The 27691-nt window shown below is 39.2% G+C and overlaps 1 protein-coding gene across 3 annotated transcripts; it reads right to left on the minus strand.

Annotated features, from left to right (window-relative positions):
* Positions 1 to 1554: 1554 nt before the first annotated feature.
* LOC143611044 (B-box zinc finger protein 21-like) lies at positions 1555 to 23254 on the minus strand. Of its 3 annotated transcripts, none has more exons than XM_077085359.1 (3): positions 22804 to 23254; positions 21530 to 21899; positions 1555 to 1902 (listed from the first exon to the last, which is right to left on the minus strand). In XM_077085359.1, exons 1-3 carry the CDS (start codon positions 22987 to 22989, stop codon positions 1895 to 1897), a joined length of 564 nt encoding a protein of 187 aa, XP_076941474.1. In that variant the 5' UTR covers positions 22990 to 23254; the 3' UTR covers positions 1555 to 1894. The 3 variants fall into 3 exon arrangements, with proteins under 3 accessions (XP_076941474.1, XP_076941475.1, XP_076941473.1); XM_077085360.1 differs by lacking the exon at positions 1555 to 1902 and adding an exon at positions 20649 to 20737; XM_077085358.1 differs by lacking the exon at positions 1555 to 1902 and having other exon boundaries at positions 21516 to 21899.
* Between the last annotated feature and the right edge of the window lie 4437 nt (positions 23255 to 27691).

Here is a 27691-nt window from a genome sequence, read left to right on the forward strand (position 1 = left end):
ATTCTAAAATCTATTATTTTATTAATTTTAATTCTATTCTTCTTTTAGTGTATAACGATTGGCGGTGGAACACATGTCATGTATCCTTCGGGGCATTACGTTTTAGGTTATTAAGGATGGAGCTATTTTGTCTAACACCATACTTGAGTCGTTACGAGGTTATTGTCATATTACCACCAGAGCTTCTCACAAATGATCTCAAAGAAGCAATTCCGAATCACGTATAGATCCATATAAATGCCCTCTGGTGATGAAGAAGATCTCAACCACATTTCGTCTTCTCTGTTCAACATCAAATATGAAAGCCCGCAAAGCACTTGTTTGAAGGGGTTAAAGATCAAAATCTCTGAACCACCCACCGATGCTTAAGGAAACACTATGTTCGACTATTGACGTGTGTGTATAAAAATGATAGTGTGTAGAGGGAGTTTGTGGAAGAGGAACTACTTACTTGAATGTTGAGAAAAAAAACACATGTATATATAGGAGGATAGTAGGCTTAACCCTAATGGGCCATTTTCAACTTGGGCTTGCCACGATTACGGTTACATGGGTTAGGTTTAACCTATTATACTTAAGTCTTCTTAGATTGGTACTTTTACATAACTTTTTTTAAGCTGCAAATACCATTTAATAGTACTTGATGTAAAGACAAAATGTGGTCCAGAAAAAGACATACAACGGCCATTATCACATGGGCCCCCCAAAATTGTACTAATAGAGATTTAGGATAACGACGGGGAAAGGTCTCCTCCGGGACCACTTCCATCATAATTCTTTTAGATGCGATCCGTATGGCTTTCCCAAACCACTAACTTCCAAAGTCCTACCCAATATGTTCTAAAAAGCGGAAGGAACTCGACTGAAGATAGGTCTGCAAGAAAATCCAACTTTTTCACGAGTTCATTGATAAAAAAAACGTCGTAAGAATGAAGATCTTTTAATAGAGTGGAGTCAAACTGATCAACAAGAAAGAGGCCCTATTTACTAGTTATTACGAAGGAATACTTACCAATATGAGTAGGTTTAATTCCATTGTCATTTGCTATTCCATATGATCTTTACATTGACACCACAATTTATGTTTTGGGTTATGAAAAAAAACTTTTTTTATAAAAGTAAGCTTAAATGAATTGATTAATTAGGTTTAAATATTAACAGTAAATATATTTTTTTTTCTTTCAAAAAATTATAAATACATAAAATTTTCTTTTAAAAATTTCGTGCCTACTGAGGTAACCGGTTCGGGAGTCGAAAGGCGTTACCTTCCCCGCCCCTCCTAGAGCCACTTCTAATCTTCAATGACAAGACGCCTCCACCATCAAGATGAACATCACAAACCTCTCTTCGTTTTACCCCTTAAAGATACAATTATCATAATTAAGTAAAAAAACAATTGTTTGATTGTGAGTCAGGGTCCTTCCAGCGTCTAATTTTAAGTGTTACTAGCTTCATTGTTTTGTATTCAATACTTAAAGTTATTATATGTAATTTTATATATTTAATATACAAACTTTAATTAGATTACTTTGAGAAAACAATAAGAAACCCATGGACCAAGAAAACGACAATTTAGAATCCAACTCACAAGAAAAAAGAGAGACCCTGCATTACCCTACCCAACCCAATATTCTAAACCGAACAAAACCATACAATTTAAATACGATTTATGGTTATGTTGGTCTCTTGATGGATGAAGAAGAGCATACAAAGAGTGCATTTTTTTGCTCTTCATCTAACTCTTCAAATAGTTGACCTCATTGATGACTTTCACACAAACATTGTCTTGATGATGAATTTACACAAATGCCCATGTCTTGTGACTATCAATAATCCAAATCACATGGCTTTGAGGATCTTATGTATAAGTGTATAACAAGTAGCAATATGCTTCTCATAAGCCTGTCCATTCATTTTTTTTAACGACCAACACTATTATATTTAAATAAAATCTAGCGAGCCGCTAGACCCACCCGTACATACGCCAACACGTACAAAAAGACGAGACACCAAAACAAATACAACCAAAAGAACAAAACGAACCTAGTCACCTAATCGACTTAAGTGTGTTACAAAGGCTACACCAAAATCTCCCAAGATAGATAACCTTTTTTACCCCTATTCTTAATCCAAAGAAATCTCATGATCTTTATCTCTTCCACCAAGCTCGACACATGGATCGGAGTCCCGGAGTGCACTAACGTATTTCTTCTTTTCCACAAGCACCAAGTCGCAATCAAACAAACTGCTTGGAAGACTTTGGCTTTCTCTTTAGGGAAAGCCGAGAACTTATGGAGGTTTAGTATTGTTATGATATTGACCAATATAGTATTTTTAAATACGAAGCTAGAAAAACTTAATTAAGATTTATGATTCAGTTTATGGCATATTTCTTTATTTCCTTTCAAGAGGAATCACGTATATATTGTTAAAAATTTTAAGAATCTTGGTAAATAATCTCATACGCAGGAAAAGAAAAGAGTCAAAATTGGGTCACTTACTAATTAATATACTTCCAAAAGAAAATATGGCTTATTGTGAAAATAAAGTGCGTACACGAAATTTGTACGTGAATTTCATGGCCAATGCGCTAAAAGCTTTTCTGACATGGACATTAATATTAAGGGGGTGTTTGGGATTGCTTATTTTCACCAACTTATAACTTATAAATTTTTTGAAAAGCAATAAGATGTTTGGGATTGCTTATATTGTGAGAGGAAAAGTTTCATAAATTACACTTTTGTAACTTATTAACTTAATGAAAAGTTATAAGGAGGCAAAATAAGGAATCCCAAACACCCCTAAATCATTAACACATATAATATATGAAGATATTTATGATTAATATTATTTTTAAAGGTTGTTATGTCTCGTAAAATATAGCATAATAGTATGTTTTTTTTTTGTTTTTTTTGGTCTAAGAACAATAATCAATGTTAACTTGGAATATTGTTTATCAGTAGTCAATCGGTTTAGTTGTAGTCTCATGACAAGGACGTGGGTTCGAGTCTCGTTTGTGATAATAATGTAACGTGTAAGCCAGAGGTTTCACCATATTATGCATTCGAACAGCGGGTCAAGTAAATTGTGTTGTCTGCTATCACGGACGTCGTTGGCTTATTGCTAATGGGTGTATCCAGGTAGTCGAGCTTTGTTGAGCGTTCATATATTTTAGAATATTATTTTTAAAAAATTATAATTCTTTTTGAAAAGAAAAAAATAATATTATTTTAAGGGTTTAAATTGTAGTTTTTTTCAAACTTAAGATTCCAATTTAATTTTGTTTATAACAGCTTACCGAAACCGTACGGATCAAGGACCTCATCAACATGCCAACCGGGTCACGTTTCGGTCAAATACTCCTATATATCCATTGAACCACCTTCTTCTTGACTCACACCACAATTCAAATAACAATTATTCGTCAAACCGCTTTTCTGATCAATCGAACAGTTGGAATTTGACGTGAAATGAGTCAGATAACGACGTCGACAGCGTAACTCCGGTGAGTAGAAACCGAGTGTGTTTCTGTGTGTGTCCGTTCGCTCTATGAATCAGAGCATCGCATTCTCTGCATAATGTAGCTCGGTCTTCTTTGTAAAAAAGTTGTTAATAAGAATAGTTTGGTAAATATTTTTCAAAGAACACCATTTTAGTAAATAGTTTTTTCATCAGTTTTTTTATTAAAGAAAAAACTTGCAATCTCTCGATTGATAATAAGACAAGTGGAATTTAATAATTTATCCTTAAAAGAGAGATGTGCAAAGAAAGCGTATCATTGGAATAAGATCAATAACTAAACAACTTGAAAAGGAGTACATATCCAAAAGTACCTTCAAACATTTGTGGTCCTCGCAGAAGCCCATGCTTTCCCATGCCACCTTTTGTATTGGTGTTATACACTTATACTACATTTACATACACACATGTGTATATGAATGCATGTATACATCAATATTAAGGTTTTGACATAACTTGTTTGTATTATTTGAATACCTTTTTTTGTTCAATGTTTTGTAAACGGACAGGATGTCAAAGCTGTAGCTTGAACGCACCTATGTTAAAAAATCAGTTGAAAGGAGAAGATAGGGATATGCAACGACGGTTTTTAACTTGGTTCGCTTCAATGTTCGTCACTTCATTTGATTCGCTCAAAACCGAGCTATTCATTTAATTCTAGTGCTTCTAGTATTTGACTATAACCGAAAAGTGACACTTAGAGTCCAATGTTTAACTGTTTGTATAGACCGAACATTTTACATAAAAATGATTTTATTAGTTGTCAAATCTATAATATATTAACAAACATTTGTATCATTATATTTGATAGATGTATAAATAATTTTTGCCTATAATAACTATGAAAATATGCGAAAATTCATCATATAAAGTCAATTAGGACAAAAATTTACACATGTTTAAAAGTTTTTATATATAAAAGTTTAAATTAGTTTCACAAAATCAGCTTTTGCCGACTTCGATTTCAAACACAATTCATTAAACATGGGAAAATAAAACTAAGCTTTTATTTGGAAGCAAATAAAAACACACGTTTAATGCAAAACAAATTTTACAAATAAAATTATGAAAAAATCACATAATAAATCTGTATAACTCAAGTTATGTATAGTGTGAACAAACAAGTTTTTAACAATTAATCCATCACACTTTAAGTTAATGCATTATAAGTATTTATGTGTTTCTTTTATTTCTTTATAAACGTATTTAGAGAATATTAAAAAAAATACATGAAATTCTAAGATAAGAGGGAGATGATCTAAACCATTGATCAATCAAATATAGCTAAACTAAGGAAAAACAATAATCATTAACTTTTATCTATGTTTACTATATTTTTAAATGTAAATAACTTTTAGATATTTCATTATTTTTTAAAACTGTTATACAATTAGAACAATTTTTTTCTTATATTTATTTTGAGCATGCTATTACACTTCATTATTTTTAAATGGTTAAATTAAAGAAAACAAATATTTCTATCTTAGTTCAAGAATAGTATTGTTATATTGAAATTTTTGTAAAGAAATTTGAACAGGGTGTCAACTGTGTTCGCCTACGTTGCACTACATATAATGGCGCATCGAACCCTTGCCTTCTTTGTTTTTCACATTTTTGTTAGACACTTATCCCTCCTTTTTTGGTTCAGGTGTCAAGTTTTGATGGCTTCTTAATAGGCCTGTAAACGAACCGAACATTAGGTGAACTGTTCATGAAATATTCGACGGGAAGTTCGTTTATGTTCGTTTATTTAATAAACGAACGAACATGAACAAAAAGTTTGTGTTCGTTTAATTAAACGAACGAACATGAACACATGTTCCGTTCGTTCATTTATGTTCATGAACGTTCGTTTATGTTCATTATTTATGTTCGTTTGTGTCTGTTTGTTTATGTATTAATAAAAAATAATTAAATATTATTTGGATGAGTTATTTACTTAAAGTTATATATTTGTTAATCTGTGTTCATGTAAGTGTTTTCATTCATGTTCGTTTATGTTTGTTTGTGTTCATATATGTTCTTTATCTTTGTTTAGTTATATTTGTTTATGTTTGTTTGTGTTCATATATGTTCTTTATCTTTGTTCAGTTATATTGTAGATTTTAAACAAACAAACCTAAACGAACACAAATGTTCATTTTTTAAATAAACGAACATGAACATAAATATTTGCCAGATTAAGTGTTTGTGTTTATTTAAAGTTAGATGAACGAACATGAGCATGCCCTTGTTCGTGTTCGTTCAATTCGTTTATATGCTTTCATTATTCACATTGATGAATACATCGGTCTTAATATCTAGGCTTTGCCGATTTTATTAGTGTTCGTTTGTGTTTGTGAACCGTTCGTGAACACATTATTTTCCTTTCAAGTCCCGTATCGATAATCAACACACAAACTAAACGAATAACTCTCGTTTATATTAATCAGAAAATATCACTCTAAAAACTGATTACAAACCCTCAAACCCTAACTCGGTTTGACTCTTGATGAACCCTAACTCGGTTACACCAAACTCACCTCTCTAATGTCTAACCATACCCGGTTTATATAGACTAACCTAACTTGCTAGTCAAGACATTACCAAATATAATAAACCCTACTTCTTGGGTTGGGCCTTACACTTGGGCCAGGCAACATATCACACCCCGACCAAAGGCGGCGGAACATGCCGGGGTGCAACGATTGCTCATAAGCGCATGACACTATTTAAAGCGACAATATTTAACAAACTCATTTCATTTCACAACATCAAAAATGTCACAAAACCAAATATTCATAACTCAAATACAACAAAATATAACAAAATATAGCAAATCAAATATTGTTCATTTTTACTAATATCCTAACGGTATTTGTGACGTTTTCTTCACCGAACTCCATAATCAACCTAGATGCAAACCTGTAACATTTTATAAAATAAAGTTTATCAACACAAAGGTTGGTGAGCAATTCATAAGTTTGAACAATAGATATATAGTATAAAAAGCCACAAAACTAGTATACAAAACAATAAATAAGAGCTATAAACCTGGATAAAATAGTTATCGCTAAACAAGTTAGCGACACCCAACTATAAGGGGTTGCCAAATAGTTTAGGATTTTATAGTTATCGTTAATTGCATTACGTTAACGACACCTTACCATGAGGGGTTGCCAAATGGTCTAGGATTTATAGTTCCACCATCCAAAAGCGATAAACACATAGTCAAATAAGCATAGAACACCAAATCGAGCAATTATTCAAGTAAGGTATACAACAACGTTTGTAGTTTAAGACCCAAGTATAAAACATTTAGTTTAGATAAGTTGAAATGTCACCCCCAAAATAAAAGATAGAAAACGAGGTATGAAGTTACTCACGTTAAAGTAATAAACTTGAAAGATTGATTATTTGGAGATTTGCCGGAACGGCGAGTTTAACGTATGAAGCCTAAATAAAAGAAAGTCTTGGATTTAGAAAGGTTGTCTTGAAGATCTTTAAATAAAATAATTGTTGCAAAAACTAACCAATTAAAGTTCAAGATTTAAAATGTAACTATTTAAGAATTTATAATAATAACCCTTTTAAAAAATGTAAGTTTGCTCAAAACCGGGTTAAAGTATCTAACCTTAATATTTACTTAACCAATGTTAAGTAATAAGGTGGGGAAAATGCTAAAATGCAAGTTCCATTAGGCTAAAGATACTAAAACGGGTTTTTAACGAGTGTTCGGGTTGTCGGTTCGGGTCTTGACAAATGGTCGAACCCAAAGTCAACTTTCCAAAATATTAATTGTTATGAGATAACTCATTAAAACATACTAACACTTAACCAAGTACGTAGATCTGTTGTTTAGAACTAACAACGCACGTTAAGCGAGTGTTCGGTTTTGTCGGTCCAAACTATGTTATGAGATCAAGTTGGATCCAACTATTCCAAGTACTTAAGAAAATAATTAAAATCAGTTTGTAAACTATTTTTTTTAAAGAAATATACAAGTCTTGATAGCTAAAAACACACTTGTGTGTCTTAAGCGAGTAAAAGTCGGTATAGTTCGGTTTGGTTCGGTCTCCATCTCACAAATAGTTCATAGATGGTTTCTACATGCCCAAATATAATAGAACTTGTATATTGGTTTATAAATGAAGGAAACTTAAATTTTACAACAAAAAAAGTTAACTACAAGTCTTTTAAGCAAAAGTTTTGGTTTAGTTCGGTTTCCATCTTCCAACGAGTTCATAGATGGATTCCATATGCTTAATATCAAAGAACTTGTAAAAATGATTTTTGAGACTCAAATCTAGCAATAAACATGTTTAAACAACTATTTTAACAAAACTAGTAAACAAAAGTTCGGTTTCTGGTTTGGACTAGTTTTGGTTAAACCGAGGTTAGTCTTATACAAACCCACACCATGGAACTTGTAAATAAGATGAACAAACTAAAGGGTTAGAAGTTAGTCATAAGTGATATGTATAATAAGTTATGTGTGTGTAAATATATATCAAGAACACGAAGTCCTCCTTGAAGCCTTGCCTTATGACATTCGAAACTTAACCAACCAGAGTCGGTGAAGTAACAAATAAAGGAAACAAGGGGTGTGTATTATATATATGTTGTACCACCATATTCAAGAGTTAGTAATGTTAGATGAACAAGTTAGAATGAAAGACTATAGTTAGTTTGACTTGAGAAGTCAAAACTTCAAGAATACATAAGAAATAACAACCTTGAATCTATGGAGTTTTGAGAGAGTTTTTGGAGATGTAGCAAGAGTAAAATGAAGAAGATGGGTGTGTATATATAGGGAAGGAGTGAAGGGTTGGGTATAAAGATTCTTTTATGGTTTGCATAAAAATGGGTATGTTTAAATGGTCAAACAATGCATAATAAAAAAAACCAATATTTTATATATTTTATATATTTTAAATGACAAGATCCAATATTTTATATATTTGAAATGTTCGGGTTACAAACGGGTCGGGTTTACATAACAAAAGTGACCCGAAATTGACGAATGTCACACAACAATTGACCCAACAATCACCCCCTCAATTGTTGTACCCGAGTCACCCCCTAATTTCCTACTCGAAATTGGCGGGTCTTCAACTTCACGCTTGTCATCATTCTCTTGATTCTCCCGAGGTTTTTCATGATCTCTTGCAATGTTCTTTCGGCTCCACTTGGCTAGAAGTAACACTTGCTTCGTTTGATCATCACACGCCTTCCCCTGGGCTTGAATCACTTTCTTGACAACGCGTTTAGTTTCTTGAACACTCTTCTTTGGACTTTGAATTTTGGAACTTGGATCTTTGATTGGAATCTGACTCGTAACCGGCTTGTCTTCTTTCAGTCCAATTCTTTGAAGATCCCTACCTGCTAAATTCTTCATTCCAATGATAGCTCGTTTACCGGGACTTGTTATCTTGAGACTAATCTTGTACAATCAATTCTTGGTCCTTGTCACCTTCATCAAAAGCTTACCTGTATCATCTTTCATGGTTAGCAAATCATGTTTCATGTGAATCTCGCATCCACCTTCCGTTACTTGACCAAGACTTATGATATTGCACTGTAAGCTCGAAATGTAGTAGACATCGGTCAACAAACGTTGCTCCCCCGTTTTTCCTTCAATTAAGACCGACTCTTTTCCCCGAACATCAATACAAGATTCATCTCCGAACTTCACCGTTCCCGTGACTTGCTCATTCAATTCATAAAAATACGATTTATTACCTGTCATGTGATTCGATGCTCCGTTGTCGAGATACCAAACATCTTTCTACATAGGTTCAGTTTCGAAACGCTTTGGAATCACACAATCTTCATTCAGAAAAACCGTTTTCTGATCACCTTTAATCATAAATAAACTTGGATCAAAATCATCAATTTTGTTCAAATTAGATTCTTCCGTTTTCTTCATACGTTCCGGACACGAAGACGCAAAGTGACCGAACTCATCACAACGGAAACACTGAACCTATGACATATCATTTCTTCTCCATTGATGATACTTTTTTTGACCCGTATACCTTAACCCACGATGTTGACCATCTCGGTTTTCACAACCATCTTGATCCTCATCCTCTCGGTCTTGACCTCCGGTTTCCCGGCCTCTTCCACGTCCCTGTGAACTCGGCCAACCCTTACCTCGGCTACCGGACTGATCATACGACTTACCTTTGTAACTACTTTCCGACCGATTGAAAAGTAACTGACCTTGTGAATTTGAAGCGTGTTCTCTCCCTTGTAGACGTTCCTCAAACGCCTTAAGTCTTCCAACAACATCTTCAAACCTCATACTATCAAGATCAACCGTTTGCTCGATTAATGCTACCAAGTTGAAGTATTTGTCTGGAACCGCATCCAGTAACTTCTTCACCAAGACATTTTGCTCGAACACGTGACCAAGACCCGTTGCCTTTGAAACCATACCGGTTATTTTTCTTGCAAACTCGTCAACAGTCTCGTCTTCCGCCATCTTGAGTTTCTCAAATTCACTTTTCAACGTCAGTAGTCGAGCCTTTTGAACTCGTTCGGCCCCAACAAACTGTGCCTTCAAAGCCACCCATATTTCTCGAGCATTCTTGTATTGAGAAACCTGAAGAAGAATATTACCTTCCATAACCTGGAACAAAAACAACCTTGCCGTTTTATTCTTCTTCGCATCAATAACCGCACCCTCATTCGGTTGAACAACTTCCCATAACTCTTGATCATCCAAGATCGCTTCCACCACAATCACCCATGTGATGTAATTAGTTCCGTTCAACTTTGGAACCTGCAACGATATCCCCCCACTCGCTTTGGGTTGGATTATCGAATCTTCTTTGTTACCTGCCATTGACGGTGTCAAACCCCCTTGCTCCACTTCGTTGGAACAAACACAAACAACTCAGTCCCAAACAACCTTTCGGAACCGAACCCGTTTACTCACAAAAACCCGGTTACAAATATCTCTTGAAAAACCAAATTGTTGAAACAAAAAAAAACACCTTTTTTTCTTGCTATAAAAAGAATATTATACTTTCTCCTTCGTACACAAGACCTGTGTAAAAAAAATTCGTGTTGACCTTTTGTTCTGATAAAGAAATCAAAACTATTGTTTTCTTTTCTTTTGAATGCTGTGAGGATGAATTCTTCGAGATCCTCACAACATTCAACACCAAATATAAAGTCTAACACCAAAATCTTGGTGAGTAATAATTACAAAGAATTCCAAAAACACCTTTATTTTCTTTCTTTATTTAATCGCAAAATAAAGACCAGAAGAAACAGAAAGCAAACTCAACTTGTTCTTCGAATTGTCGTCGTTGGACAACAAAAAGAACCACCAACACAGGTTAGACTAACCCGCGTTAACAGAACACTCTTCGATTCGGAAACCCAACTTGGTTCCGATATGCGCCAATGATAGCTCCTCCTCAAGCCACCGCTCGCCGCCGACCGATTATCGATTTCTTGAACTTGGCTCTGTACCAATTCAATTCCCGTATCGATAATCAACATATAAACTAAACGAATAACTCTCGTTTATATTAATCAGAAAATATCACTCTAAAAACTGATTACAAACCCTCAAACCCTAACTCGGTTTGACTTTTGATGAACCCTAACTCGGTTACACCAAACTCACCTCTCTAATGTCTAACCATTACCCAGTTTATATAGACTAACCTAACTTGCTAGTCAAGACATTACCAAATATAATAAACCCTACTTCTTGGGTTGGGCCTTACACTTGGGCCAGACAACAATTGACCCAACATCCTTAACGAACGAACACGAACATAAAATCTCGTTCGGTAAGTGTTCGTGAACACATTATTTCCTTAACGAACGAACACGAACAAGGCCATGTTCGTGTTCGTTCGGTTCGTTTGCAGCCCTACTTTTTAATCTTTATATCACTTTGTTGTTATAGTTATAATCAGTTTCTATAGTATGTATATTATAATTAAAAGGTTAAAATTTTGGTTGATGGGCATCTTTAAAGATTTCATTCATAAATGTTTCAAGCGCCCACGGCCCATGCTTCACAATAATCTTGTGTCTAGTTTGGGGACCATTATCTCCAAAGCAAAGAAAAAGATAATCTCCATCATCTTCCAACCTTGGATCACACAACCCTTAGATTTTCTAGTATCTTTTAGGTTGTCCTATTTATGCCCTTTTCATCTATTAAATCAAAGTATTGATTATGTTGGCATGCATTTTGAAGAGGTAGGTCCCAGCAGAGACCAGTTGGTCCCGCAAGACTCACCTTGAACAGGGACGTCTGCGCAAAGGCCATCTGCTCCCGCAGGACCCACCATGCTCATAGGATCTTACGCGCAGTACACAAGCTGAACACGCAGGGAAAGCCTCCCAATGGTGAAGTACCCCGCCTGTTCCCGCAGTTGCGGATACAAGCCATCAGGAAAGGCTACCCGCAGACAGCAGGGCTACACGCACAAGACACTAGCTACTTCAGTAGTCACATGAAGGAATGAGCAAGGCGGGAACAATCCCGCCTAAATGAGCCAGTCTGATTCTGAAAGATCTTTTGTACCATACCTACCAAGGTATGGATAGGACAGACGATCTGACCAGAACAGCCCATGAGCCAATCACAGGGTGACAGCTCATCGACAACAGGGCGAGGAGGAGCACCCTCTAGTACTGTTTGTCACTATTAGCCGCTGCCTACTCACCAACCCTTACTGAGGAGCATGCGCGGCCTACAGTTGGTGGAATAGTGTTACTGTTGGCCGTAACCTATTCACCAACCAGCATGGCCTGCGTACAATCCACAGTAAGTAGGACGTGCATAATCTACAGTTGGTGGAATAGTGCAGCCGACTTTGTTACTGTTGGCCGTAACCTACCCACCAACCAGTATGGCCTGTGCATAGTCCACTGTTGGTTGAACAGGAATACTATTCAGCCGGCTGTACCTTCTAGGAAACCTACCTTCGGCTATAAATACTCCAATATCTTGGAATGGTAAGATCATCTGCTATCCAGTTATCTAGCAATCTCTTAATATACACTTATATTCAGAGCAACCTAGTCTGATTCTCACGCCGGAGGGTGGTCACAAGGAGGAACCCCCCCTTCTCAGTGACGAGCTTACGGTGTTTGTTTTGCAGGTCTCCTGAAGAACAGCCTTCTCAGCTAGACCTCATCCGTGGGAAACATTACTTAACCCCCAGATTATCTATAATCTGTACAGGGTCACTTAGTGTTTCTTCATTGGCGCCATCCGTGGGACTGAATTATCAACTCGTCAATGACATCCTTTACAGACGTAACTTTCTTGGCCCACTTTTGAGATGCGTGGACAACTAAGATGCCAACTACCTCCTAAGGGAAGTACACGAAGGCATCTGTGGGGTACACGCAGGTCCCCGCGCTGTTGTAGCCAAGCTAAACAACGCGGGATACTTTTGGCCAGGGATGCATACGGATGCACTGGCATACATCAGAAAATGCAGATCTTGCCAGCTTTACGCACCTAACACGCATCGCCCGAAAAACGAACTGGTTCCAGTCACTTCTTCGTGGCCATTTCAGAAGTGGGCCATCGATGTGACAGGCCCATTTCCTACAGCAGCAGGAAATGTTCAGTTCCTAGTGGTAGCCATCGACTACTTCACCAAGTGGATAGAAGCAAAACCTTTAGCCCAAACAACCGCAAAGCATATCAAAAAATTTATTTGGGAATTTATAATTTGTCGTTTTGGACTTCCACAGAATTTGGTGAGCGATAACGGCACCAACTTTGCTGACAAAAAGCTACAACAGTGGCTAAAAGAACTTCAAATCACCCACACCTTTACCTCAGTGGCACACCCGCAAGGAAATGGTGAGGTGGAAAGAGCAAATAAAAGCATCGTCGAAGGCATAAAGAAAAGACTCTTGAAACACAGATCCGGCTGGGTGGACGAGCTTCCGCACGTCCTTTGGGCAAACAGAACGTTGAAGAAGGCCAGTACGGGAGAAACCCCGTTCAGCCTCACTTATGGCACTGAAGCCATGGTCCCGGTCGAAATTGGTCTACCCTCACCAAGGGTCTTGAGTCAGCCAGAAGACAATGATGCGGAAAGACGGTTGGATCTTATGCTAACCGAGGAACGCAGAGACTTAGCCGCAGTGCGTGAAGAGAACTACAAACGACAAATGCAAAAGTACTACAACACGGGGGTAAAACTCTGCAACTTCAAGGAAGGAGACTACATACTGCGTAACAACGAGGCTTCGAACCAAGAACGCCCAGGAAAGTTGGCCCCGATCTGGGAAGGGCCATACGTTATCAAACAGGTTCTGGGAAAGGGCGCATACCGGCTCGAAAGGCTCGATGGCACTCCCATCCCAAGAACATGGAATGGAGCTCAATTACGCAAATGTTATATGTAGATCAATTCCAAAACTTGTAAAGAAAAGGCCAAGAGACACTTCTAATGGAAATGATTCTCCTTTCATAATGTGTTTACCTTTATCCTTATGAACTCCCCACTGGTGCCGGTATTTACCGCATAAATGAGGAGAAGTAAGTCATTGCGTGTGGAAGGCGGCAAAACCCGCATAAGCACAACGTTAAAAATAAGGGAAACCTACACGCAGGTATGATGAAAGTAAAGTTTAGCCATCTTTGTAAGTGCAAGTGACGGTCTTATCCGCACAATCACAAATAAGGAAGCAAAACTTCAAACTATCATCTACCACGTTCAAAGGTTATCCTAAAAAAAAAAAAAAAAAAAAAAAAAAAAAAATACTTAGAAATAAGGATAAGGAAAACCTACACGCAGGTCAGGTATGGGTAAAGTTTAGCCATCCTACCAAGTGCAAGTGACGGTTTACCCGCACAATCACGAAGGAGGAAGCGAAACTTTAACCCACTATCAACCACGTTCAAAGGTTAACTTATCCTAAATACTTAGAAATTTCGAGGAAAAATGAGGAAAACCTACACGCAGGTCAGATGACGGTTAAAATTTAGCCATCCTACCAAGTGCAAGTGACGGCTTACCCGCACAATCACGAAGGAGGAAGCGAAACTTTAACCCATCATCAACCACGTTCAACAGGTTAACTTATTCTAAAAAACTTGGAAAATTGCTAACTTAAACTAAGTCATGAGCTTGTAAAGCAAGGAATCCAAAGAAGGAAATAACAATCTTATCCGCAAAAAGATTTATATTCCAATGATATATTACAAGAATGGCCGGGTTACTACCCGCCTGAAAGAATAAATCTATACAAGTCTCTTAGCAATGGAAAGGGATCTTCAGGATCAAGCTTCAGGGGCGCTTCCACTTGGACCCGCTCCGTCAGAAGAACGGGGTGGTTCGAGGAACGCTTTAAGGACAGCTAACCCATCATCAGCAGCAGCTACTTCGTCCACCTTTTCCACCACTGGATGCGGGAAGGCGGCGTATTGGTTCAATGCTTGGTCATAAATGGCTTCGGTATCCACATCGAACAAAGGGAAGTTGGAAGGCGGGACGCCTTTCTCAACAAACCCTAGACCCAGCAGGAAGCCGGCCTTTTCCCCATCCTCATGAGAAGCGTTGAGGGCTGCGGTCATAGCATCATCGTAAGTGGTCTCTGAAAAGACCCGACGCACAACCTACAAAGAAAAAATACAAGTATTAAAACCTTTTCTTACAAAAGAAAAGCGAGAAGATAAAGCTAAAACATACCTGAGGCAACGCTTCTCGAAGAAGCCATTGGAGGGCAGCTTGAGCTTCGTTATGGGCGCGTTCGGCTTCGCTCTTGTTAAGGTTGGCAAGTAAAACTTCCTTTGCGGCAGCCTCTTCGACGCCCTTAAGCTTCCGCTCGGTGTGGTCAAGCACCCCTCTTTGGTCCAAGATTTCCTGGAGTTTCTTGGCATCCTCCATTGCCAAGGCATCATGAGCGCGTTGGAGAGCCTCTAATTTGGCCTTGAGCTCCTCATTCTCCACACGCAAAGGCTCAGCAATGGCTTCAGCCTTGGCAGCCCTCTCGGTTGCGTTTCGCGCAGTCTCCCTGGCCAGCCGAAGCTGTTCATTCACAGCTTGGGCAGCCTTGGAGCGGGCCTCGAGTCGCGCCTGAACTTCAACCTCGAGGGCCTTGAAGGCCTTCTCCTTGTCGGCGGCAGCTGCCGCCAGCTGTTGGTTCTCCTCCCGGAGAGCACGCGCCTCAGATACGTCCTTGGCGCGAGCTGCTTTCAACTTGTCGTTTTCACGACAAAGCAGCTCGACGCGCGGCTGCATCCGGGCTTGGAGAACCCGAAGCTCATTGGTTAGCCTACCCTCCTGGTAGCTAGCCATGGCTTCCCCCAACGCACCATGAGGAGCAGCGTGGCGAGCCCAGTCCACGCACTCCACAGGGGTACGAAGGGTTGTTCCTCGGCGTATGTTCCATCGCGGAACATACACTTCATTGGAATCCGACACTGCAAAAGAAACAAAGGCAGTAAGGAAAAGATGATAAAAAACATAAGGGAAAAAGAAAGGAACCCTACGCACCTGTAGGGTCAATGACAGGCCGATAGCCGCCAAACCCATCACCTGAACCTAAAGGAAATCCATCCAACAGGTCAAGCAGACGGGAAGGGGGCAAAGATCGGCGGGAAGCCCTGCGCGTACCTGATGGTCCGGCCGTAGGTGCCGGTGGCGCGGGCATGGTGGCAGCCGCCGTGGTCGCCGTTGGGTCGCCGCCGCGGTCGCCGCCTCCTCAGCAGCAGCAGTAACCGCCGGCTCCGTGAAGGATGCTGTAAAAATCGCACTCACGGCCGGCGGTGACGTCATCTCGGCCGGAACAGTTGGCTCAAAGGAACGAGCAACTGGACCAGCGGATGCAGGCGCAGGCGCCTGGGTCGACGCCTCAGGAAGGCTGACCGAGCCTACCGTCATTGGCGGGGAGGTACTCCCCTGCGCTTCACCCCGGAATGCGTCAACATCCACGCCTGCACAAAGAAGAAAGTGAGAAATTTAAGTAATAAATCTGCAAAGACATTATGATTGCACTTACGGGTTCTCTTGACCCTGAACGTACGGACGGGCGGGGAGGAACCCGATGGAGCCGGCCTCTTGGTACCGGTCACCGTCGTCTTCGTTGGTTCCCCGGAGGTAACGGTCGTAGCCTCCGGAACAGTGGTCTTCTCACAACCGGGCTTCCCCGCCACCTCTTCACTATCTGACTCCGAGTCAGATAGAACCACCGGACCAGCCGTGGAGGCCTTCTCCTTCCCTTTCCCGCCGGCAGCAGCTTTCTTCTTCCGCACCAATGGAGGAGCATCTGAGGATTCCTCAGAAGAAGACAGGTCAAGAATTCCAACAGCGGGTACAGCGTTAAGGGGTTGAGGAAAGAATATCGCCTTACCTGGCCGCCGGTGGCTCAGGATCTCGTGGCCCAGCGGATAGACCTCCACAAACCGATCCGCTGTTTGCTCCAGGATGGGCAACTCGCCCTCGTCCAAAGCACGAGTACCCATCCGCGCGGGACCGTCGGCTTCCCGCGGAAACAGAAGCGACTCCAAATCATTTCCCTCTGAAAGAAAAGAAACAGTTAGAAGACAAACTTGTATCAAAAAAGAAAAACAAGACATACCATAGGGAATAGAGTTCAAACCGTATTCGAGGAGGATGGGAACCAGAGACGCATCTTTCCACACCCGGCTCATCCCTAACATGACCATCCCGGACTCCGCAAACCGGTAAACCGGAGATTGGATCCGGGATATCTTCGAAAACCATTCCGCCTCCTGGTAGTTGGGGGCGTGAAGGCTCGGTATCGCTTGGCCATTTTTAAACTTCATGGCAAGGGGGATGGCGCGGGCAGAAATGTAGAAGAATTCCTGCTTCCACGCGCGAAGACTGCGCTCGGTGTCGCAAATCTTCAGACCCTTAATACGGGTCGTCAGGGTGTACCACCCTTGGATGCACCTCCAGGTATAGAAGGTCATCAGGCGGTCCACATGGGGCTCGATGCCCAAAATCCGGCACACCCACTCAAAATGGCGAATCTTGGCGATCGCCATGGGGTGCAGCTCGGTCAAATGGACACCGTGCCTCTCAAGGACACGGTAAACAAATTTTGTCAATGGGAATCTAAGATTCCCATAGACAAAAAATGCAGCATAAACCCCGATCTTGCCACTGGGGGCATCGTACACGGTCTGGTGGGATTCAGGAAACTCAGGCTCGAGATGATCGAGCATGAACTTCCTGACAACATACCGGTACTGATCGCCGGGCAGAGCACACTGGCACTCACCAGCAGTACCCCTGTCGTCAGCTATAGCTTCAGCATCACGAGAAGACATTTTTGCAGAAAGAAGAGTGATTTCGGGAAAATGCTTGCCTGAAAAGGGGGAGTATTTGCCGGAAATCACTAAGAAGAAGAAGAAGAGTGAAAAGTGTGAATTGCAAATAACCCTCTCCCCCTTTATATAGTAATCGCAATTAATGCGGTGAATTTAATGCGGAGGAGAGAGAAATCAAAGGTGCAATGAAACTATGACACGTGGCAAAAAGCAAGCTGGCAACAGCTGTTGAAAGGACGTGTGCCAGTAATTTCGCGGCCACGCGCCGGAAAAATCATGCCCACGCGCCTGAAAAAGCGACTGGAATGACCATGTTCTGTCACGTCACCATAACTTCCTGCACGTCCTGACATAGTCAGAAGAAACCGTCACACGACGTTTCAGATGTTTGGATTGTTCTTATCCTCACCAACCTTTCGAATTTCAAAATTCAAAATTCAAAAAGATTCGAAAGTAAGCGGGAAAATACCCCTTACCTTGGCAACCAAGTAACCATAAGACGGATGCGGGTACAGTGTTAAGGCAAAACCTTCCACATACCTAGCACCCGCAGGGAATTGAAGCCAAGAATACCCCGGCAACAAAGTAACTATAAGACGGGTGCGGATACAGTGTTAAGGCAAAACCCTTCACGTACCTAGCACCCGCAGGGAATTGAAACCAGGAAGGATCTTCTGGGCAATGCTTGTGGAAACGGAAATAACATCCCCGCATAGCGGGAACGTCGAGAACTACATTGTTTGAGGCTCCAGGATGGAATTGGTGGTTTAAACATAATTGATCACTATGTTCAAAACCACTAAAAACTCAAGGAGAATCCACACAAGTGAGACTCAACGTTCCTGACTTGCGAGAAGGTTACATACCTACCCGCATCATACCCAAAGATCAAGCAAAAAAAATCGTGAATTTTTGCAAGTGACATTAGGAAACCCGCGGGAAGGATCCCCACGGAGAACCTTAAAACTAGAAACCCTTTTCAAAACCCCTTGCTCAAAGTCCAAAAGTTCACCTCACTTTATTAAACATTCATGAGAAGAACATTGGACTGGGGGGACTTGAAGAGGTAGGTCCCAGCAGAGACCAGTTGGTCCCGCAAGACTCACCTTGAACAGGGACGTCTGCGCAAAGGCCATCTGCTCCCGCAGGACCCACCATGCTCATAGGATCTTACGCGCAGTACACAAGCTGAACACGCAGGGAAAGCCTCCCAATGGTGAAGTACCCCGCCTGTTCCCGCAGTTGCGGATACACGCCATCAGGAAAGGCTACCCGCAGACAGCAGGGCTACACGCACAAGACACTAGCTACTTCAGTAGTCACATGAAGGAATGAGCAAGGCGGGAACAATCCCGCCTAAATGAGCCAGTCTGATTCTGAAAGATCTTTTGTACCATACCTACCAAGGTATGGATAGGACAGACGATCTGACCAGAACAGCCCATGAGCCAATCACAGGGTGACAGCTCATTGAACACATGGCGAGGAGGAGCACCCTCTAGTACTGTTTGTCACTATTAGCCGCTGCCTACTCACCAACCCTTACTGAGGAGCATGCGCGGCCTACAGTTGGTGGAATAGTGTTACTGTTGGCCGTAACCTATTCACCAACCAGCATGGCCTGCGTACAATCCACAGTAAGTAGGACGTGCATAATCTACAGTTGGTGGAATAGTGCAGCCGACTTTGTTACTGTTGGCCGTAACCTACCCACCAACCAGTATGGCCTGTGCATAGTCCACTGTTGGTTGAACAGGAATACTATTCAGCCGGCTGTACCTTCTAGGAAACCTACCTTCGGCTATAAATACTCCAATATCTTGGAATGGTAAGATCATCTGCTATCCAGTTATCTAGCAATCTCTTAATATACACTTATATTCAGAGCAACCTAGTCTGATTCTCACGCCGGATGGTGGTCACAAGGAGGAACCCCCCCTTCTCAGTGACGAGCTTACGGTGTTTGTTTTGCAGGTCTCCTGAAGAACAGCCTTCTCAGCTAGACCTCATCCGTGGGAAACATTACTTAACCCCCAGATTATCTATAATCTGTACAGGGTCACTTAGTGTTTCTTCACATTTATAGTGTCTTTATCAACTCTTGTTTTTTTTTCTTTTCTTTTCGGAACAATGTTAGGGAATTCTAGATGGGAAAATTAACTCTTATCTATGTTTACGAGACACCTCCAGCATCAAGACGAATATCACAACCTTTTTTCCGTTATCCCTTAAGACACAATTATCACATTTCATTGAGAAAAACAATTGTTTAATTGTGAGCCACCGTTCTTCAATCCTCTTTAAGTGTTACTAGCTTCGTTGTTCTGTATTCAAGACTTATTTCATATAATTTAATATAAAATAAATATTTTTTATTTATTAATTACTCATAACACAAATCGAATTGCATAAACATTTATATATTTTGTACAATTACGATATATATAATGGTTATCTAATAACATAAACTATCTTTCTAACACATATTCTATATGTCAAATACTTCATACAAACAAAGCTTTTTTAGCAATTTCTTAAATTTAGTATCATATTAAACAAACTATTAAAGCAACTAGGAAAAAACAATAATAAGAAACCCATGGATCAAGAAAACGACAATTTAGAATCCAACTCACAAGGAAAAAAGAGAGACCCTACCTTACTCTACCCAACCCCATATTCTAAACATAACAAAACCATACAAATTTAAATATGATTTATGGTTACGTTGGTCTCTTGATGGATGAAGAAGAGTATACAAAGAGTGCATTTTATTTTTGTTCTTCATCTATCTCATCTAATACTTGACCTTATTCATGATTATTTCACAAATATTGTCTTGATGATGAATTTGCAAAAATGCACATCTTGTGACCATCAACAATCCAAATTATATGGCTTTGAGGATCTTATGTACCAAGTAGCGATATGCTTCTCATAAACCTATCCATTCATAGGAAATAATAATTGTTATGATATTGACCAATAGTATTTTTAACTACGAAGCTAGAAAAACTTAATTAAGATTTATGATTCAGTTTATGGCATATTTCTTTATTTCCTTTCAAGAGAAAATTATGCATATATTGTTGAAAATTTTAAGAATATTGGAAAATAATCTCATAAGCAAGAAAAAATGAAGTCAAAATTGGGTCACTCACTGTACTTCCAAAAGAAAATATGGCATATTGTGAAACTAATGTGTGCACGAAATATGTACGTGAATTTCATGACCAATGAGCTAAACACTTTTCTGACATGGACATTAACACATATAATATATGAAGATATTTATGATTTATGATTAATATTATTTTTACGGGTTGTTATGTGTCACAAAATATAGCATAATCGTAAGTTTTTTTTTTCTGAGTACAAATTTTAGAACAATAATCAACGTTAACTTGGAATATTGTTTATCAATAGCCAATCAGTTTAGTTGTAGCCTCATGACAAGGACGTGGATTCGAGTCTCGTTTATGATAAAAACGTAATGTACAAGCCAGAGGTTTCACCATATTATGCATTCGAACATCAGGTCATATAAATTGTGTTATCTGGGATCACGGACGTCGATGGCTTATTGTCAATGAGCTTATATATTTAAGAATATTATTTTTAAAATAATAATATAATTCTTTTTGAAAAGAAAAAAAACAATATTATTGTAACGGTGTAAATTGTAGATTTTTTTAAACTTAAGATACCAAATTAATTTTGTTTATGAAAACTTACCGAAACCGTACGGATCAAGGAAGTCATCAACATGCCAACCAGGTAACGTTTCCGTCAAATACTCCGATATACCCATTGAACCACCTTCTTCTTGATCTTGACTCACACCACAATTCGAATAATAATAATAATCATTCATCAAATCAGTTTTCTGACCGCCAAAACTTTTTGTGCTTTCAATCGAGCCGTTGGAATTTGACGACGACGGAGTTTGGTGAAATGAATCAGATAACGACGGCGACAGCTTAACTCCGGTGAGTAGAAACCGAGTGTGTTTCTGCGTGTGTTCGTTTGCTCTGTGAATCGGAGCGTCGCATTCTCTGCATAATATAGCTCTGTCTTCTTTGCAAAACAGAAATGCTCTCCGTTCCTGATTAGTTTTAAAAAATCGACACGTAATAAGATTCTAAATCTGTACAACATGCGTAATTACGATAGAATCACACCGATTGATGAAAATTACGATGGAATAATGCATCAGTTTTACCGGATTTGAAATTTGTTAAATATATGCACAGTTCTGAGTTAATATGAGTTCCGATTGATAAAATCGCTACGGTAATTGACAGAATTAGGTCTTCTGAATACAGAGATGAAATCAAATAACTCTTAAGCATCGATTTCCTCATATTCTTAGTTCTGATCGATGAAATGTTATTTGAAATCAGTAACACATGCACAATTACGATACAATCATGCATCGATTTCACCGGATTTCAATACTGTTACATATGCAAAAATTTGATTTCCGATTGATGAAATTGTTATCAGTAACATGCACAATTACATTGAGCCATGCGTCGGTTTCATCAGATTTCAAATTCGTTATATATGCACAATTCTGATTTAATCTGAGCTTCTGTTGATGAAATCGTTATGGTAATTGACAGAATTAGGTTTTCTGAAAACGGAGATGAAGTTCAATAACTGATAAGCATCAATTTTCTCATATTTTTTACTTCCGGTTATCTGATTAATGAAATTGTTACGGAATAAGATTCAAAACACATGCACAATTACGATCGAATCATGCGTAAAATTTCTTTCAAATTTATTGTATATACACAATTATGAGCTCACCTTAGCTCCGATTGATAAATCGTTACGGTAACTGACCGAATTAGATCTTCAGAAGAGAACGATGAAATCAAATACTGTTAAGCATCGATTTCCTCATATTTTAAGTTTATGATTAATGAAATTATTACGGTAATTGACAGAATTAAGTCTTCTGAAAACGAGGATGAAATTAATTTACTGTTAAGTATCAATACCTGACAAATATCGCAGCGAGGTGAGTCTTTGAGAGAAGGATGAAGGAGTGAGAACCGTGGATGTTTATTGGCGAGTTTGTTAGCATGGTGGACGCGGTGGTCGCAGGCGGAGCAGAGGGAGGCTTCATCGGCGGTGCAGTAAATGACAGCCTCCGATATCTGGCAAGCGTCGCACTGGATCTTCATTACTAGAGACAGTGTGGGGTTTAGGGAATTATAGGATGTGATGGCCCCTATGATGAGAAAGAGTGAGTGAGCTTATATGGAAAGAGAGCTAGGGACCAGAAGACAGAACTAAGCTGTTGTTATTAGGATTTAGTTGATAAAGAGTTTTGATTGATTGTGTATTAAGTAATTAAGGGTAGGGACAAATGAAGTGGCAACTTGGTTCTAAGTATTGAATGAATAGGGACAAACGAATTAGTAGCAACTTGAGTTTGACAGTGGCGTCGACGACTAGGGCTATTCAAAAAGCTCGCGGCTCGTGGCTCGCTCGAAACTCGCTTGAAAATAGCTCGAAAAAAGCTCGGCTCGAAAAAGCTCGATTCTAAATGAGCTCGACTCGACTCGACTCGACTCGGCTCGATTTTTAAACGAGCGAGCTCGAGCCAGGGTCAGCTCGGTCTTGGCTCGACTCGTTAGCTCGGCTCATTGGCTCGTTTAGATTAAACCCTAAATTTTAATATCTATATATAATAATATCATACCATGAAATAAATAAATAAAAATTATACATATATTATGTCACTCGATACCTAAAACCTTATAAAAGAATAACGAAAATAAAGCATTTAAATTTATAAATTCTTAAGTTTATAAATTTTAAATAATATGTATGTTAAAATTATATTTTTTGTATTTTATATATCAAAATTTGTAAAGTATAAAATAAAAAAAAATAAAAAATAAAAAAAAATAAAAAATTTAAAGGAGTCCGGCTCGACGAGCTCGAGCTCGGCTCGAGCTTTATACGAGTCGAGCTCGAGCTCGAGCTCAATTTTTCAGCTCGATATAGAAAACGAGCCGAGCTCGAGCCAGCTCGATTATCTTCGAGCTCGAGCACACTCTGGCTCGACTCGACTCGGCTCGTTTACAACCCTATCGACGACGATGGTGATGGGGAGGATGGAGACGACGGATCAACTAGTATTGTGTGTTTTATAGATCAGGGTGTATGGCTTTGTGTTCTTGTTGTGCTTATGCGGGTTGTCTCGTACTTATTGTGAATTTATGATGTTACTTTTGGCCAAGCGTGATTTAACTGTGGAGTTTTTATTGCTACAATCAAAATGTTCAAAACATGTTAATGGTGTTTTGAGACCATGTGTTCCTTGTCTACAGCCAATGTAAAGTTTGTTTAAGGTGTTACACTCACCCTTTAGTGACTGACTCATTTGATAAGGTTTACTGATTGTGTTGGAATAATTGTGTATATATCATTTAATGAGATCAGTTCATATGAATCATTGACCTAAGGGATAAATTCATTTATGGCTTGCCCAAATATACAAAAGGGTGTGTAAACCTCTTACTCTTAGTCAATCATGCTCTAGATTAGGCCCATCTATTGAGTGAGCCAGACCAACTTTAGCTTGAGCTTCGGCTCGAGGAAATACTATTTGTTTTGGTAAATACGCTCTTCAGGCACTTGAACCCGCTTGGATCACATCTAGACAAAGTCAAATGAGCTAGCTTCAACTCTCTTTTTTTTTCCTTTCCTTTCAAATTTTAACGTTTTGTATCTCTTGCAAATATGAATAGATAACAACAAAAGATAATATTTATCCACTTGTAGATAGATATCACAAAATATACTGCGGGCGATTTCTTTCTACAAAATTAGTGGCTTTATTTAACTTGAGTGAACCAACAAGCGGGTCTGCCTCGACCTGTTTATTTACAACGCGATTTCGAGTGACTTTTGGTAACATATTATTGAATAACCCTGGTGTGAATTGTGAATGTTGATAAGCATTGTTTTTAAGAGTTTGCTATAGGAGTTTATTTTTTCTTTTAAAATATGTGTTTAAATTTACATTACTTTTGCGTACATCTTTAAATCTTGATTTTACTTATGTAGTAAAATAAAATACATAAAAGATTTATATCCAAATTTATAGTTAAACATGTATCTCAAATAAACTTAAAGTTTCTTTTTTATATTAAAGATACATATAAATAGACTTTAAAAATATAAACACATGTACTTTTCAATATATCTTTTCTTATAATCCAACTCTCATAGGCAAATGGCCCATCACGTAATCGTATTAATGTCTACCTTTTTCTATTTCTAAGAGTCCACGAGCCCCAACGATCCCATTACTATTAAATAAATATACATTAATTCACCTCTCATAGGCTCATAGCCCATCACATATTAATGTTTTTTTCTTTTTTTTTACACAATGGAAATGATTTATTAGTAAAAACATATACTTTTTTTTGTTTTAATAAGCCATCTGTTTCTGACCTAGACGAAGGAAATTGTCTGGATTATATGGATTAGATTTATGCGTGATATCGGGATGTTGTCAAACACCTTATTATTGGCACACCAAATATCCCAAACGGAAGTGAGAATAATCGCTTGGGTTATTTTCCTCTTAAAGAGGGGTTCTTTTTTTAAGCAAAATTTCTATTTGATATTATTCTTTTGTGTATTTACAAATTTACATCGTGTTCCATCTTTATATGAAAAGGTTACATTGGCATTATTGTATTCAAATAAAAATAATATTGTATTTTCACGTATGCTTTCGTCGCCTCGAGAACACAATCTTGGAAGTTACAGAACCATATTTTGCGTGATTGTGGTGTTGATGGGTTAGATTACGATTTTGGGTGTGTGATGAATTATTTGCACAACTCTATTCCCGATTTTGATCTTGGCGGGTTTGCTAATAAGGACACTGCCCCCCCCCCCCAAGTCCAAAATGTTTTAGCGAGTGCCCTTTATAGTAAAACCGTCCAAAGTTTGGGAGAAAAGTTTGGCATGTCCTCTCGTCAGAGAGTGGTATTAGAATGTCTTAAGGCTCCTCATGCTCAAGACTTTTTGACTGTCACCCCCCGTCGAAGAGTTAGGCCAGCACATGTTAGAAGTGGAGTACCGAGCCATTCTTAAATATCGTTTAATGATCCCCCTGTTCCCAGTTGATGAGCCATGCCCGATCTGTCGTAAGGTTTGTTTAGATAATTTTGGTGAACACGTGGTTCATTGCAAAGAACTCTCGGGGTGTAAATATAGGCATGATTTGGTCAGGGATGTCCTTTGTGATGTGTTAAACGGGCGGGAATCTCGGCAACAAAAAAGGCTCATGTGAATTTCTTGACGGATCCGCGTGAAGGAAGTTCTACTCTCCGACCAGCGAACATTCTTGTGTTTGGATGGGCGGTGGGGGGGAGCATGCTTGTGTGGACCTTACTGGGGTGTCCCCTCTTGTCGGGCTTAGGGACACCGGGTTTGTTGCTAGGCAGGAAATACTAAAGGCAGAAGTAGGAAAAATTGCTAAGCACGAGAAGACGTGTGTGAAGAATTTCAAAAGGGGATGACTGTAACATCCTACTTTCGGTTATATTAATAAAATAAAGTTCGTTTATTTTCAAGCGGGTCGTTATCGGTTTAGTTGAATAGAATACGAGATGGACTTGTGTTGGGTAAATGGATATGGGTTATGGACTTGGGTTATGGAGGAATGAAGGAAAGACCATGGGCTTAAGCCCATGATCAAAAATATATATACCTTTAATCCTTCATTTAATTCATTTACACATATCCCTTACACCATCCAAAACACACACTTAAGATTCTCTCTCTAGTTCTCTCTCTCTCTCTAAACCGATATCAAGAAGGAAACCGAGAACCGACCCGAGGTAATGATAGTATTTTATTGTTTGAGCTTAAATCCGTTAGATATAATCATGAAACGACGAGCCGACACCGTTAAACCGTTTAAGTCACGAGATCCAGGTGGATTCGGGTATAAACCGAACCTATGATGAGCTTAGGAGTCACCCTAGCTCAGATCTGGATTGAACGGGACGAAAAACGGTGAAAAACGAGCTAAAACCCGTTTTTCCGGCGAAATCGTGTTTTTTCGGCGGCTTTCCGGCAAGGACGGTGCCGGAAAGTGGTACGAGGTTAAGGGGGAATGTCAGGGAATGTTCTGACATTCCTGACCTAACCCTAGTTCACTACAGGAATATAGCGAATTAAAGGTGATTCGCTAGCTAGTTCGTCCATGGGAACATAGCGAACTGATTACAGTTCGTGTTCAATTCGTTAAGGGGTGACGAATCACCCTTGATTCGTTATGACCAGTTCGTTAAAGTAGATAACGAATTAGAAGGTCCAATTCGCTACTTTGACTGGTTCGCTACATGGACTGATTCGTTAAGAGTCCAGTTCGTTAAAGGTTCCAATTCGTTACAAGAACCAGTTCGTCATGGTAAGTCAGTTCGTTAAGGATAAGTAACGAATTAGAAGTTTAACAGAATGACAGAATGGTACCTGGACTTAGAAAAGAATGATTTAATTACAAATAAACCTTGAACTTTTAAGTAGCATATTATTCAATGATTCAAAATGCTAATGGAAAATGTGATAAGACAGTTAATGAAAATAAAATTTTTCCAAGCTGACCTGGCAGCTTAACCCCAGCCAGGGGCTCTGCCCCTTGGACCCCGCTAGGGGCTGCCGCCCCTAGAACCCCGTTGCCAGGGGCGCTGCCCCCGGACCCCCGTTCGTTGAGGGTAATGATTAAACTAGAAAGACGATATGTGTAATGATAGTTTATTGATACGTATAATTATTATACAGTTAGTCGTGCACAGCTCAAGAAGGGAATAACCGTAAACGGTGAACGCAACCGCATTGAGGTGAGTTTCT

This window comes from Bidens hawaiensis, unplaced genomic scaffold, assembly GCF_021521415.1.
Source record: "Bidens hawaiensis isolate Kalapana, Puna unplaced genomic scaffold, B.hawaiensis_p1.1 tig00029003_1, whole genome shotgun sequence".
Lineage (NCBI taxonomy): Eukaryota > Viridiplantae > Streptophyta > Magnoliopsida > Asterales > Asteraceae > Bidens > Bidens hawaiensis.

Coding starts and splice junctions, on each gene's coding strand:
- LOC143611044 (XM_077085358.1), bottom strand. CDS start 22,989: ATGAAGATCCAGTGCGACGCTTGCCAGATATCGGAGGCTGTCATTTAC. Junction 21,900..22,803: donor CTCGCTGCGATATTTGTCAG/GTATTGATACTT, acceptor AAAACTAATCAG/GAACGGAGAGCATTTCTGTT.